Source organism: Acanthaster planci, linkage group LG01 (genome assembly GCF_054643075.1).
Source record: "Acanthaster planci isolate LZ-2023a linkage group LG01, COTS_SCS, whole genome shotgun sequence".
NCBI lineage: Eukaryota > Metazoa > Echinodermata > Asteroidea > Valvatida > Acanthasteridae > Acanthaster > Acanthaster planci.
In genome coordinates this window covers 16,085,226-16,100,437 of record NC_141777.1, presented here as the reverse complement: position 1 = coordinate 16,100,437, position 15,212 = coordinate 16,085,226, and the positions used below count along the sequence as shown (strand labels likewise).

Sequence of the window (15,212 nt, the reverse complement as noted above, 5' to 3'; positions counted from 1 at the left end):
CAGTGCTCCTTTGCTCATTTATTTCCTGATTTGCTCATTTCAGTGCTCATTATTTTGACCATTTCAGTGCTCATTTGCTCATTCTTTGCTCTTTTCACTGCTCATTTGCTCAAAGAGCACTAAAATGAGTAAATAAGCAAATAACTGAGTAAATGAGCACTGTTTTGAGGGGAGACTTACTTTATGGGTACAGTATGCACAAATGTAAATGAAATTCCAATACTTGTTCTTTCACTCTGTAAAGGTTTGATCACATTCGTGTATCAAGCTTGGGAGGGGAGGGGGCAACTAGTCCTGCCTCTGGTGACATTTTCAGAAAATTAAAGTGCCAACTGAAGCAAAAAAACGAAAACAAATGATCAATTTGCCTCCAAACCAAAACAGTTGGATCAATCAATGGTTATTAGTGATCTGTCAATTGGTTGGTGACTTCAGTGATTCATTTTTTATGAGTCCAATATCTGCAAATGAACTTTTAAAATGCATAAACAAACTAATGTCCGAAAAGAGCTCTGGGCATGATAATTGGGGTGCATTCCTTGTTAAGATAATTAGACATGAAATTGTTTCTCCTCTGTTAAAAATTTGTAACTTATCATTAATATCTGGAACCCTGCCAAATGACTTTAAGGTTGCTGAAGTAATTCCTGTATTCAAAATTGGTGACCTAGCTTATATCCAATTACTGTCCTATTTTTATACTACCGTGTCTTTTCAAAGTCCTAGAATGTCTTGTACCAAATTGTCTGGATTCATTTTTAACCAAATATTATATCTTAACTAAGTCACAGTATGGATTTCGTGCAAACTACTCGACCCAAACGGTTCTAGTTGACCATGTTGATAAAATTAGCTTTTCTTTAGACAATCTTCTCATAATATTGCATTGTTTCTGGACCTATCCAAGGCATTCGATACGATAGATCATAATATTTTGCTTTTAAAACTGAACAGATATGACAGAGGGGTGGCTTTGGATTGCTTTAGAACTATCTTTCTGACCAAAAACAGTTTGTCCAATGGAAACATTCTTCATCAACCCTTAAACCTATCAGATGTGGTGTCCCACAAGGATCAATTCTAGGCCCTATTCTTTGTCTCACTTATATCAACGACATACATAATTCTTCAAGTTTGGTATCCTTAATTTTATTTGCAGATGATACTAATATTGTATACATTCATAATCATTTAAAGGAAGTTGTCAGTACTTCAAACAAAGAATTACATTGTACATGTATGTCGCATTTCGTATTGGTTCCAGAGTAATTAGCTTTCTATCAATGAAAAAAAGACGTGTATTTTGTGTACGTAAACGTACTAGTATCACATTTCTACTGTGCATTCATAACCTTAATAATAAAGCAGTTGTCTAGAGTTGTATCATTCTGAGATGTTCGGACATAGAAAATCTTTGCTTAATTCAAACTTTCAAGCTGTACCTTCAATTATCTTACTCTCTTTACTCTCTCTTCTCTACCTTGTAATTATAGCCTCATATGGATATTATTATAACAAATAAGGAACCAGGCCACAACAAGCATTTGCTTTTCTGTCTGGTATCCGCCATTCATCATCTTTTATTTTATTCTGTAACAACATTGTTTCTTTATGTTCTAATTGTGATGTATGGAAATAAACCAAACCAAACCACCACCAAGCACCTATAAAGTCTTCCATTGAACCTTAGTTGCTTGACTTGTGCAAACTTACAGCCAGAAGTCTATCTTGGTCAGAACTGCCGCACACCAGAGGGCGCACTTTTACTTCTTGTAACCTAAGAAGTTAGACTTGCCACTCAGGTACTAAATTTACAGCTCTTTCTATCACAAAAGTGTGCCTCATTTATAGAATTGCTGTTGTTTTGTTTTAGTTTCATATACCTGGGTTCTACTATGAAAGAACATTATGACTGAATTATGAATTGACCTATCACAGTTGAATTGTGTCAGCTCAGCTTGTAAAATAATATCAAATTACAGTACTGCATGGACTCAGGATACACAAAAACCAAGAAAAATACACTGAATCTACAAAATGTAAATCACAGGGTTTTCTAAGGATTGTCTCTAACTTGCAAGTAGTAATAGATCAGTTGGCTTAACTTCGAGTAGGACTCGCACAAAAATGGTAGCAGACTTTGTTCAGACTTGAGCTATTATTGATTCAACTTGGTTTAGGCTTTTTTGAGGTAGACTTGAATGCATCACTTCATTACTCAGTAAAAGTCACTGTTAGTCAATCTTAACGACACCAATATTTTTGCAACAAAGGAACCGATTTTTTTGGGGGGGGGGAAGGGAGGGGACTTTTTGGGGTTGGAGTTTTTGAAATATGTTTATGTAACCTTTAATGGCTGTGCTGAGGGTTGAGGCTACATTTTAGAGCTTTATACGCATTTTTGGAAGGAAGGGAAATTTGATAAACCAAACAATTGGACACTTCATACTTATTTTTCCGGAAAAAAAATCTGCTTTTGGGTGATCTGCTCATGGTCAATATTCGCCTGAAGTGCTAAATTCAGTCTGGAAAGTGTGGCTTCAGACACAGGTCATCATTATGGTTTTGGACGTGAAATTTCATCTTCCTATACCATTCAAAACACCTTTTTTGCTGTACTACAGAAAACACATGTTAGAGTGTCAGTCTTCTTGATTTCACTTGGCTACACTACAAGAAGGACTTGTAAAGTCATTTATTATTTTCACCTGTTTGTTACATTTCAGGAAACAAGCACATTTAAGTGTCATTTCAAGGTCAAAATTTGCCATTGGCAGTATGGAGTACAAAAATATCTTTTTAACTCTGGTTTGTTGTTCAGTATTAGGCCTCAAAATACTCTGAATAAGCATTAATAAGATATGTTGAGCACTTAACATCTTACTCAGAAGGTGAACAAATTTGCTCTCTGTACTTGAGAACTGTAGAGGCACTGGTGCTGCCGACAGTGTGGTGGATGGTTTTTGCGGAGGGACACCTCTACAGCAGATGGCAGCATCTAATAAAATGTAACTTTTGGCAGAAAATCTCAATATTTCAACTTCTGTGTTATTGTGATTTTGTTTTTAAATATTAAATTCAATTTTTTTTCCTTAACATATGCAGTCCAGAACGAGACATGGTGAGAACACAACACGAAGAGGTGATTTCCCAGCTCAATCAGCGTATGGCAGATAAAGCCAGGTAATTTTTCAATTTTTTTTTGGGAGTAATATGTAAATTGGTGTGGTTATAAAGTCTCAAACATCTGGTGAATTTTCAACTCTATAGGATAAAGTCAGTCCACTTTTCAGTAGAATTGATTTCCATTGCATTCCAGTCAGAGATGATGGAAATAGTGTTACCGATGTCCCTTCGTCATGCTCTGATTTTATTATTCTAGCACTTGGCCATCTTGTCTGTGTTATAGTTTTTAAAGTCACCCTCTTGTTTTTACTAAGTCACATGAGAATTTGTACTGGTATGTTAACCACTACCAGCCGGGGACTCCGAAATCGGAGCCGTATGGTTTATATGTGCGGCCAGGGTCTCCGAACTCGGACAAAGGAAACAGGGCCCTGTAACAAAAGACCGTACTCCGAACAAAAGACCAGGCTGCTGGGCATTACCAGCATTTTTCACGCTCAAAAGTGGTGATAATCCAGCGTTGTTTTGAAACCGTATACCAGGGTTTGGGGCATTGAGAGCAAGTGGATTACCACCGGGGACAAAAGCTCTCCACCACCACCACCGCAGTGATGAGCCACACAGCACCGCTGCACGCTAATCTGGCCCCTATTGAAAAGAGGTCAGCAGTGCAGTGAGCCAGGTTCGTGAACAAAAGACAGTTGTATAACACCGCACAATCTGGGCTCTGTTTGCAAGGCTGCAGGCCTGGCTGAAATATTCAGGCATCAATTAAGGTCACCTGTCAACTTAGGGACGGGACCATTTAGACCCGGTTTGAAAAGGGCCCCCCCCATAGCCCACCCGGTAAAATGCCTGCCCGGTATTCAGCCTACTCCAGGCTGGTATAAGGCCTGTCTGCACATTGGCATTTCAAAGTCCCTGATGAAAGGCTTCCCCCACCATGCTTGCACAGATGAATAGGGGTCTAAGCGGATTAGGGTAAACATTGTATAGAGCTGAAGCAGGTTCCTTCTGGGATAGATTACATGTACCAGTACTTGCAAACAATAGACCCCAGGATGAAGAAGTTCAAGATCAACAACCAGTCCAGCATCCCAGGCCGGTAGCCAGGCCGGTATGAAAGGGGTTTTTGCAACCGGCCGAGCTTACCGGGGGGCCCTTTTCAAACCGGGTCTAAATGGTCGCCGGCCCTTAGAGTAGTGCCTAAAGATTATTCCGTGCTGCTATAAACGACTGTTAAATGGAATGATAAATTGTTGAAGGATTTTGAAAACGGAAAAAATGATCGTCATGCTGGCCCAGCATCATCAACGTTGAAAAATGCCCCGGCACGAAGTGGTTAAAGAACAGGATAGTCAAGGCTTGTTCGTTCTCATTGTAAAGGTTGAAGAGGCTTAGATATTAACTACCATAAGGTTAGTTAACTTTTTTCCCTGTTTGGGGAATGTACAAATTACCTCTACACACATACACGTACTTCTATTATGGCATCTGAGATTTGAGACTGTCATTGTTTTATCTTTGAACTAGGAAAACATTTGGGTTCGTCTAATGTATGATTTAAAAAGTAACACTTTAAAATCAAACACTTTGACATGATCTTCATTCGGTGTCAAAGGTCTCAGTAAGATTCCCCCATTTAAAGTTGAGTATTTTATGAGAAACGTTTGCCTCATAATATTGTCATAATATAATACCTCTGTACATCCTCTGTGTACATGAACACATTCATACCAGTATTTATTCCCTAATAGTGGCGACAAATGCTTGTTATTTTGTCTATTTTTTTAGGGGCTGAAGATGTGGGAACAGAGGAATATTCCCAAAACTCGGTCCTAATTAAGTTTGCCTCACAAAAGAAATGGCCCCCATACACCCATACATGTACAGACTGCACATACAGGACATAGTTGCCATGTTGTCAGACAAGGGGACAAGACGACACACTTCTGTCATACATGTGAGTGCCACCCATAGCACTGAGGACAACAGAGGAATATCCCCCAAAACTCGGTCCTAATTTGCCTCACGAAAGAAGTGGTCCCCTTTTACGTGTACAGACTGCACATACAGGACATACTTGCCATTCTATTAGACAGAGGACAACAGACCACTTCTATCATACATGTGAGTGCCACCCATAGCACGGACCACTGATGTGCGCACATCAGCAGTTTGTTGTTCCAGCTATCTACATTATGCCGAGTTATTGGTGTGTCCTTCAGAGTAGGTCATTGTTATGCTTTTGTTTCTAAAAAAAAATAGCTTCAGCTGCCTCTGATATGCAACTCTTTGCTTGGATTGAGCTTTATTGTGTTACAAGAAGTCTTTGATGTTCCTCCAAAGTCGGGTGTGCAGTGCCAGGGAACAAGTTGCTTCAATGTTGTGTTTGACAGGAAGTTCCCTCAACTGGAAGAATCTGTGCAGGCCGTCTGTGATGCCTATCATCTCCTTGGTAGTCCAGGGACAATGCTTCACTCGCCCCGATGTTGGAGGTGCCTGTGTAACCTGGAAAAAAAGACAGGGATCAAAAGGAAGAGTCGCAGGATATTCTGAAAAAGGAAATGACAAAGGAAGATCAAATTTGATTTCAACAAGCAAAGAACAACAAAAAAATATTTATTTCAATGCGAACAAATTAAAAATCCCAAACAAACCTCTCAATCAGAACCAGTGATTTTAGCTGAGTTTCTTAAATGTATGGACCAGGAAATGTACTCAACTCGTAACCAATTAACTTAAACCAATAATAATGCTTAAACCAAGACAAACTTCAACCAGTACCACAGACTTAAATTATTAACCAACACAGCACTAGTAAATAGTCGCAAAATTAAAGCAATCAAGCAAGAAACCTGCAAAAATACAAGAAAAGGAAGGAAAAGTCAGTAACGATTCAGGTTTCAAAGTCACAAATCAAATCAAATAAAAACATGAACAGTGGTGAACCTGTAATCTGCAATCATTGATCAAAAGTTTAAATGAAGAAATACAATTAAAAAGAAGAAACTTTCTGTACGTAAAATCCAATGCCCCAAAACCTTGAACATCACTGCTCTTAAACAAAAACAAAAGACTTGGCTATCACACTATTTTACATGGGCTACAGGTCAATGACTTTGTCAATTAGGCAATGTTCAGCACAGGCCAAGAACTTTCTCAGGAGACAAACAGTCAAGTCAGAGCAAGAAGGGGTCAATCCTTTCTGCAAACAGAGGGACTAAACTTGCACAAGTCAAACTGAGTCAGGGCACCTCTCATAAACACCATAAGCTTGAATTTAGCTTGACTCCACTTTATATACATTTCTCTGCAGGGCACCATAGACTTAACAAGTAACTTAATACAGGGCAGAGTGCAGCTCTCCTGAGAACTTATAAACCAGTCTATTCTAGTCATGAGTCATGCACCATCTCTAAAAATTACATCATCCTCATGCCCTCCAAGCATGGACAAACTGTGCCACATGGCTGAAACAAAGAATACTGGGGTACTACACTACACTGTACATGGGCTGAACTCTCATAAACACCATAAGCTTGAATTTAGCTTGACTCCACTTTATATACATTTCTCACAGGTTTATGCCTGCATAAGAAGTTTAGCACAAAAGGACCTCTGAAAAATGTGGCAAAACTGCAGTCAACTAGCTTTAAAAAAAACACACTAAGACTCAAGTATAAACCACAATTTCTCTGGTGAACTACATGCATTCTAGGGGGCTTATCGTTTTACAGCCTCAAGGAAAACGCAATTTCTGGCCAGAAAGTATTAAAACACAATCAATATGATTCAGTAGTCAAGCAAAAGTACAAAAAGCAGTCTAGTCTTGTAACAAGCAATCAATTGTTATGGCTAAAAACAAAACAAAAGAGTGTATTCCTGAGTGCCAAAAGTCCTATGCACTCAAAACTTCACAAAACCAAGAGTTCCATCGAAGTTTTCATCTCAATACTCCATTGGTTCGAAAATATCAAAAATAGTACAATCAAGATACAATGTAAGAAAGTCCTAAGAATTTATAATCTACAAATTCAATTCACTAAGTTCACAGCAGACCAAAGCTGAAGGCAGAAGTTGCTTAGTACAAAGACTGAGAGAGAGGTTAAGGTGGATGCTGTGGTCTCTCTTGCTGCCGGTCCGCATCTGACTATATCTAAGGAACTCACATGCATCAGGCCTTGTGCAATAGGGCATGGCAGGATATTTACTCTGGGGATTATTTTGGAAAGGGGGGGGAACCACTCCTAGCAAATTCAGGGCAAGCTAACAAGAAATTCAATGTTAAAAGCAGGGGGACAACTCCTATACACAAGCAGATAAAGCAAAAACAACTGAGTGAAAAGAGTCCCCTCTACACCTGCCTTCAGCATGGCACATTTACAACAACCTGGGCTATTAACTCCAAGGAAAGAAGAGGACATTAAAAAGTTAGATTCTGTACAGACAGGCTGATTGACTGACTGATTGCAAAAACAAATAGCTAAAATTTGACTGTTGTCCATGGATTCATCACTGGAGTCTTTGTTGCTGCCACTGCTTCCTTTTCATTGCTGAAACCTCCTTGAAGTAAATTAACTGTATTTACATCCAGAAGTTAATGCACACAAGTTAATGCACTTGGAGCAACACATGTAGTAGGCCGAGTTCTGGAACTGGTGGATGGTTCAGACATACAGTGTACATGTACGGTATGTGTACTGGTCAAACTTCTCCACCAACAGTGAATGGGTCATCTGGCAAGAAATCACACATTTTATTTCACTGTCTTTCAATTTTTCTTATTTGGTTTTACTTGATAGGAGACAAGTGTTTGGTTCAGCAGACCTGCAGCTGCTATAACAAAACACCAATTTCAGCACAACTTGAATAACCACATAGTTAGATAATGTCATAAATGGCCGTAATGGAAAGGAAATGCTGCATTAATCTGTGAAACTTTGTTTATAATATAACATTTCTAGCAATAGAGCTATGGCATAGCAAGAGAGCTGTGTCACAAATCGTTCCTGCCTGTAGCTGATGATGCAGAACTGCAAGAAAAGCACACTGCAAGTTTTAAAGCAATGTCAGAGTTGATGTGGAGCTGCAATGTGCAGAACAAAGCCTTATAAGCAATATGAATCTGCCATTTGGTTCCAGACTAAGTAAACCGTAAAAGAGCTGATGGGGGATATGTCCCCCCCGGCATTTTTTCTGATATGGCCGCAGTGCATTTTGCTCAGGAGTTGAGCCTTCAGGAGTTTATAAAGTAACTCTTTGCAGTCATTTTGATACCAATTTTTTGAAAAACAAACCTGCTGTTCTTGCACAGCATGCATTTTTCCCAAGACAGGTCATCCAAAAATGTATACTTTTTTACACAGCGGTGCTCAGTGCTTGCATACTAGCATGCATGTAGCTTTGGACTTCAAATGACTGTAACATCTAAACCATACATCTGATTGAGTTCAAACTTCACACTTGTAATGATAAGGAGTGTCTTTACAGGCATACCAAGTTTAAAAATAGTTGAGTGTGGCACAGCCGAGTGGGGGGAAGGAGGAGGACAGAACCCACCCTGATCTGGCTGTGAGAGGGTTCAAAATAACCCAGGCGTTTCAGGGTTTAAATGCTTTAGATTCAGCTGATGAATGTTCAAGTTCAGTCAAGTTTATAAGTGTACATGTACATTACTAAGACAAGAATTTTGGGGAATTGTATGATTAGCAAAAACTCGGGTGGCATTACAGTGAAAACTACAGGGAAAACAAGTGACAACAAGGGAAATAAGGCTACAGAGTATGAAGGATCTGTATAGAGAGAAAAATCAGAAAATCCCAATATGTACATGTATGATAACCATGGACCTTAGCAACTCTGCAAATGGCATGATTTACAGCCATTAAAAAGGAAATACTGCTCCTGTGAAGTTTCTATAATCTGCATAATCGGAAGATGGTTACATGTACTTTACAGTACATATCTATACCAGTGAAAACTAAGAATACAGTGTATGTTCTGTTCTACAGAAATTTTATGTTACGGAAATTCCTTTAGCACGCCGAAAATATCAACACTTAATAATGAAATATATGCACACATTGCCCAAAATTTCTCAACATGCATAAGGAATATTTACAGTAGATACTGCACAGGCCAGATCAGTGAAAGGAGAATATATACAGCCTTCCTGATCTAAATGACTAATACAAACAGCTTGTCTGAATAATTTGTCTTTCTGATTGAATTATCTTGAAACTGTTAAACAAACTTCGGCGCATCTAGTCCCCAATTAGAATGTGATTTGACCATTTTGTGTAGAATGAAGGTAGCACAAAAACTACTGAACCAGAATATGATATTATTATTCAATTCAGTTGACCCATTCTTGCTTTGTCAATCAAAATTACACTTGAAATATATCCAAAATTTCTTCATCAGGGTCTATTCCCGCATGACCAAATTGCCTTCTGAAATGAAAGAAGAAGCAATGTGGCTATTTACTAATGTCATGTTCATACATGTACGTGGGGTGGAAAGACCCTACGGTGGTAGGGTACGCCTAAGTTTTAAGTTGGAAATTGACCTCTCTGGTGATTAGATACTACAAATAAAGATCAAGAATTGGCACAAGGAATTATTCTCACTGTATATTAAGACAGATTTATTTCTATTTGAATTCAAGTTGAGAAATTTAGGACTAGCCCAGATATGAAAATTGAGAAAAATTACTCATTTGTGGACACTAATGAATGGAGTTGACAATGATATGGATTGATTGACCAGTAACGGAAAAAGAAGCTTAATTTTATGCTGTGGTAATTACAAGAATAAAAGGTTTAAGTCATAAGATATGGCAGAGCCTGTTGGCAAAGGGATAAAAGAATATTTAAAGGATAGACCAAAAGGTAAAAAGGCAAAAAGGCACTGTGCAACCTACTCTCTCTATAGAGTTCAGCTGTGTAAAGACCACACAATGAAACAATTCTAAGACATGTAATAGTCGTTGAGTCCAACATGAAACAGTTGTAATGCTTCATGCATGTGTACAAGTCACATGGCCAAACTTTCTACAAAACTTTCACAACGCGACAAACAAAATCAGTCAAAATGACGAATTTTTTTACCTGACTTGGAGCCCACATGTGGTCCACACGTACTACAAGACAAATGTGTCAATTAATAGGCAAGAACTGTGCATAACGCTAAGCTAAGGATAGACGTTGCAAAAAGGGTATGACAAAAATGAACTTACGTTCTAATAGAACAAACTCCTGCTAGAGAGAGGGCAGATTGTCACTTACACCACAGCAAAGTACATCGCATAAGCGTACAAGAATACATTGATATCTGGTACGAAATAATGGACTAAAACCCGTTGTTGCAGACCAATATTAACGAGGATACGATTAATTTATGATTATGACGATGAACAACCACTGGGGCGACTCTACACAGAAAATACAACTAATAATGTTGGGACTATGTGGAACGAGTAGGAACACTCGAGGTTTGTGAGAAAGTGCGTGCTTTGGAAACCTGAGAGAACCCCAGACTTGACAGAGTCTGACCACCATACTAAAGAAATGCGAGAAATGAAGACAGAACAGCTCTCTACTTAACTCCTCTCATGACAGCATGTGCAGGAATTACTGTCTTGAATTCGGTGCTGTGCCACGCCCTAACCTACACATGCTTGGCTAGGCACCGACAGTACACCAGTCTGCACAGGCTATGCAAGAAAGAAATTCCAATTACATGTGGGGAAGTACATGTAGGTAATCAGATTAATTCGTAGTGCACTGAATTCGGTTGGGTACACAACTTTTGCCAAGTATAGATTGATAGTCAATTATCATTTTCCATATTACAAGAAACAAATATTCCATTATACAAAATCACCAGGACCAAGTACCCCAACAATATCATAGGCTGCTGTTGTCAAAAGCATAATGTGACTGCATACCAGCCTCACCTAGCTGCTTTTCAATAATTCTCATATAATAATCAATTAATTCTAAGTACATGTATGACAAGATATATCAATCCTCAAAATTAGTGAGAATACCAGCTGTTTTATCTTAAAGAGGAGTGCCTTGGGCCAAAGAAGGTGCTCGCAAAATAACCTGAGGCTATTTGGCAGTGGACATGTTGCAGACCCTGACTCTGCAACTTATCCATTTGGTTGGAATTTCATTTTGATACCTCAAATAGCCTCAAATGGTGGGTCAATGTATGAACTATCTATCCAAGATAAAGACGTAGCATTTGTTGAAAGTGTATTGGTATATGTTGCCCTGGATGAAAAAATCATGTGGACTCTTGTCTGGCAACGTACAACCCATTCAGTGCAAAGAATAAAGCACAGATATGTCCATTTTGGCATCTTCAAATTCTTCAAATTCATAAATTGTTTTAATTATGTGCAAAATGGCATTGGTAGAGAACACTTTGTTAAATACTGCACATGATATACATGTACACTTTATCGAACAATTTTGGACTTCAGAGATGCTTTGTGACAGTAGATACCAAAGATCGTAAAGCGCCACGTAGCGGCACAGCACAAGATGGAGAACCTCACCGCGAATACACGTAAAACGTCGTAATCACATAGGCGCCATTTGAGCAAGCGATATGGGTTATCGCTTGCTTAAGTGGCGCCATGGTAGTTACACCTTTTGGGCAGAGTTATCTATCTTGCGCCTTTGGCGCTATAGGATCTTTGGTAGATACTAAGTTTATTTCCTATTTATGCCATTTTTAACTTGTGCACAGTAGGTAAACACAGTGCAAGCATGAGGTAAGACTGTTGTTTCCTGCCACCAAGCATCTCAAAAGCCCCCACTATTACAACATATAGGTACATTCGTAGTAATTACAACTTGCCGACCTGAATCTTGGGCAAGTCGACCAATATCATAACACTTTTAAAGAAAATTGCCATGGTTTATATTATCAGAGGGCTTAAGTTCTTAAATATTGTTCTAAAAGACTTCAAAATTTCTTTTTTTTTGGTTCAGTTAATATGCCTTTGAGGTTGAGAAGTTAGAGTAAAGACCAAATCAGAAATTAAATTGAAGTTGTCTGACAATCTGTCCATGCTATGATCAATTCAAGTTATACGTGTTCATCATTACATGATTCTTAGCTTTGAGTTATTAAAGTGTGTGCATGTACATGTATATGCATGTACATTGGAGTGTGGTCTTGTGTATGGGGAATCCAACCAATGCATTCTGCAAAAGACTTTGCAACCCCTCAACTCATGCAGTGGCTTTTCCTACAATACTGTGGCTGTAAATATTAATGTCACCTTGGTTGCCATTGTTTTTTGTACAGTGTATAAGGTGATGGTCTTTTTATAGTCTTGTATATCTGAGATGTGGCTCCTTTCCTTCAGCAGTTCCCACAGCAGAAGTTCTATGTGCACTAATGTGACACTAATTACATTTAAACCTAAATTAGAACATCCATATTCATTTTGGGCATTTGAAATTGCTAATTATATTTTCTTCTCACTCTATAGTAAACAGATTGCACTTAATGAAACCAGGGATGAACTGAGAGATGCCAATCAAAAAGTGAGTAATGTATTTCACACTCTAGGAAGAGCTACTTTTTCTTAGATGGCAGTTCTCTTTCATAATGTAAATAATTCATCTTTTTATTCCAAGGCTGTTATAAAATTTTTGCTGTTTTTTCCTTTTCACGTTGGTATTTGTCAAGGTTGTATCATACTCGCTGCATATACTGTGTGCTTTTCCTGTTTCCAAGCTGTTTTAATGATATCTCCAAATAGATTATTAAAACCTCTTGTTGCGAGACAAATTGGATTTCTTAGCAAGTTTGACTGCGTGGATCAATTTGAATGGACTTTTCCAAGTAAATCAATTTGCCCTTCAAGACTAATTGTCTTGAAGAGGTAATAAAACTGAAATACTATCAGATGCAGTTATTTTGGAACAGTATGTAAATAAAGCTGCTGTATGCTTAAGACTTTTGGTCGTTTGCACTGTGGGAACAGGAAGCATTTTAGTAGTTAATTTTTGACTACACAAGTACATGTATAATTGTGGCAGTAGAAAATCAACGGTTGTTTTTTTTTTCATATTTGTGCTTTAATCACCATATGTATGACAAGCCAATTTGTAACTTAGGCAAGTGTGATTGTTGATGTTTCATACTAATATAGATTGTGGACCTGGAGACAGGGATCATGATTTTAAAAGAGGATATGATCCAAGAAAGAGCTGATGCCCGCAGAGAAAAGAAGCATCTTAAGCAGTGTGTGGTGAGTTTTTTTTTTGACAACCAGGATTTCATGTTATGTTTTTGACAAGATTGCTGCTTTTGACATGAATTTCTTTTGGTACTGATTTGTGTTTGATCTTAAATGACAGCCAGAAATACTCAAAAATGCAAATTTTGTATTAAATACCTTATAGGATTAGGTTGGCTCATTTAACAGTTTCAACAGTGGACTATCCTGGTAAATAGTGATTTACAAATCCGACCCACTCTCTTTCCACTGGGATATCTCTCCTGACTCTGTGGTGTACTTTTGGCAAACCTGTGTTAGTTTAGATGTTTTGAAAATGGGTTGAAATAGCTTTTTTACACAACTGTTTTGTTAAGAATTTGAGTTAGACCCATACTGGTAGGAGCAGAGAGCTCGCCTCTGATGAGACAAGTGTTTAGTGCTTTGGTGCATGTTATGAAAATACTTGTCTTGATTTTCCTCACCAACTCCCCTTTGATTGTGCAAAGCTTTGCATGAGGCAGAGTTCTAGAAATAAACACATTAATGATCTCACGTTCTTTGTTTTGCTTTAAAAATTGTTTACTATTGCTATGTACAAAGTAGTTCAGTACTTAGTTCGTGTTCTCAAATTAGTCATTGTGTTAAGTTTTGTTGCGTGGTGTATTTATTTTTAATTCTATGTGCATTTTTATGTGATTGTTTGTTCCCAGTGGGCCAAACCTTTTCTTAGTGAGAGTTTTCATGCATTACAAATTTGTTCACAGATACTGGAGTTACAGCAAAGTTTGAAATATAAACTAGAGGAATTTGTCCCAACTTTCATTATATTGCTTGTTTCCATTACCTCACTGTGTAAGCTTGACATGTACAAATGTGTGCTTTCTAGGAGAAGCCAGGATTTTTTTATAAAAGACAATTACCTTTACTTAATGACACATTACTTCCATGTTGTATTAAAGAGTTTGGAAGTGATGTCTACTGTAACATATTTCACATTGTTTTCAGCATGACACTACAAAGAAAACCAAAAGACAGAAGGAGGCAAATATGGCAAAAAAGAAGGAGCTAGATATACTGAAGGAAGAATTGGTTGTCAGTGAAAATGAACTGTCTGATATTAGAAAGGTATGTTTCAGGTAACAAGCAATTTTTTTAACATTTGATTTTCAGTAACTCATGTTTATAGATTTCTGTGAAACAGAATCAGTCTACGGCACTCTGCCAACCCAAACAGTCACTACATATGCAAATTTCCCATGCACCTGTAGTTACTCGCTGAAAAGACTTAATCATCCCTGGTATCCCCACTGTGCACTACGGTCACGCTGCCATGTTCGTCCTTTTTTTCTCAGTGCTGTAATGTAGTGGACGTGCTTTTCTAGGCATCTTCGAGTTTTTAAGCTCCAATGTTGCTACACAGTTCTGTGTTGACCTGATCATCCGTTTCATCTTTCTGATTAAATTACACGTGTATTACCATCTGTGGTTGTCATGGTTGTAAGGGAGCTTGTCCAAAACGTTGAACGTAGTTTGAACATGGACACTGCGATTTTCATAGGTCCTTAGCAACCAGCCAACTGTCCACTGCCTGTGCCAACTTACCATATCAAAGGAACTAAAAAAGCCCCCTAGCGTGGCTGTGGTCGGTTCCACCATGCTTCCACAGACGCTTTGGAGAGCAGCGGCTGCTGCGTCTATTTAATTTATTGGAATCCAGTCCCCTAGCCCTTAATGCCCCTCCATGACACAGTTTGTGTTGGAAAGACTACTTACCTGGATGGGAGCTCCAGTTGATGAATCTTCACATTCTTGCAGGTACCCATAGGCCTACATGTGC

General features: G+C 38.3%; 1 protein-coding gene across 5 annotated transcripts in view; it reads left to right on the top strand.

Annotated features, from left to right (window-relative positions):
- Positions 1–15,212, top strand: part of LOC110988543 (coiled-coil domain-containing protein 175-like) — a 152,922-nt gene that overhangs the window by 27,585 nt on the left and 110,125 nt on the right. For all 5 annotated transcript variants that reach the window (XM_087146811.1, XM_022252177.2, XM_087146815.1 and 2 more), the window contains 4 exons: positions 3,106–3,183; positions 12,641–12,695; positions 13,307–13,405; positions 14,381–14,500. In XM_087146811.1, coding sequence (XP_087002937.1) covers positions 3,106–3,183; positions 12,641–12,695; positions 13,307–13,405; positions 14,381–14,500 — 352 coding nt within the window. The remainder of the gene's footprint in view (positions 1–3,105; positions 3,184–12,640; positions 12,696–13,306; positions 13,406–14,380; positions 14,501–15,212) is intronic.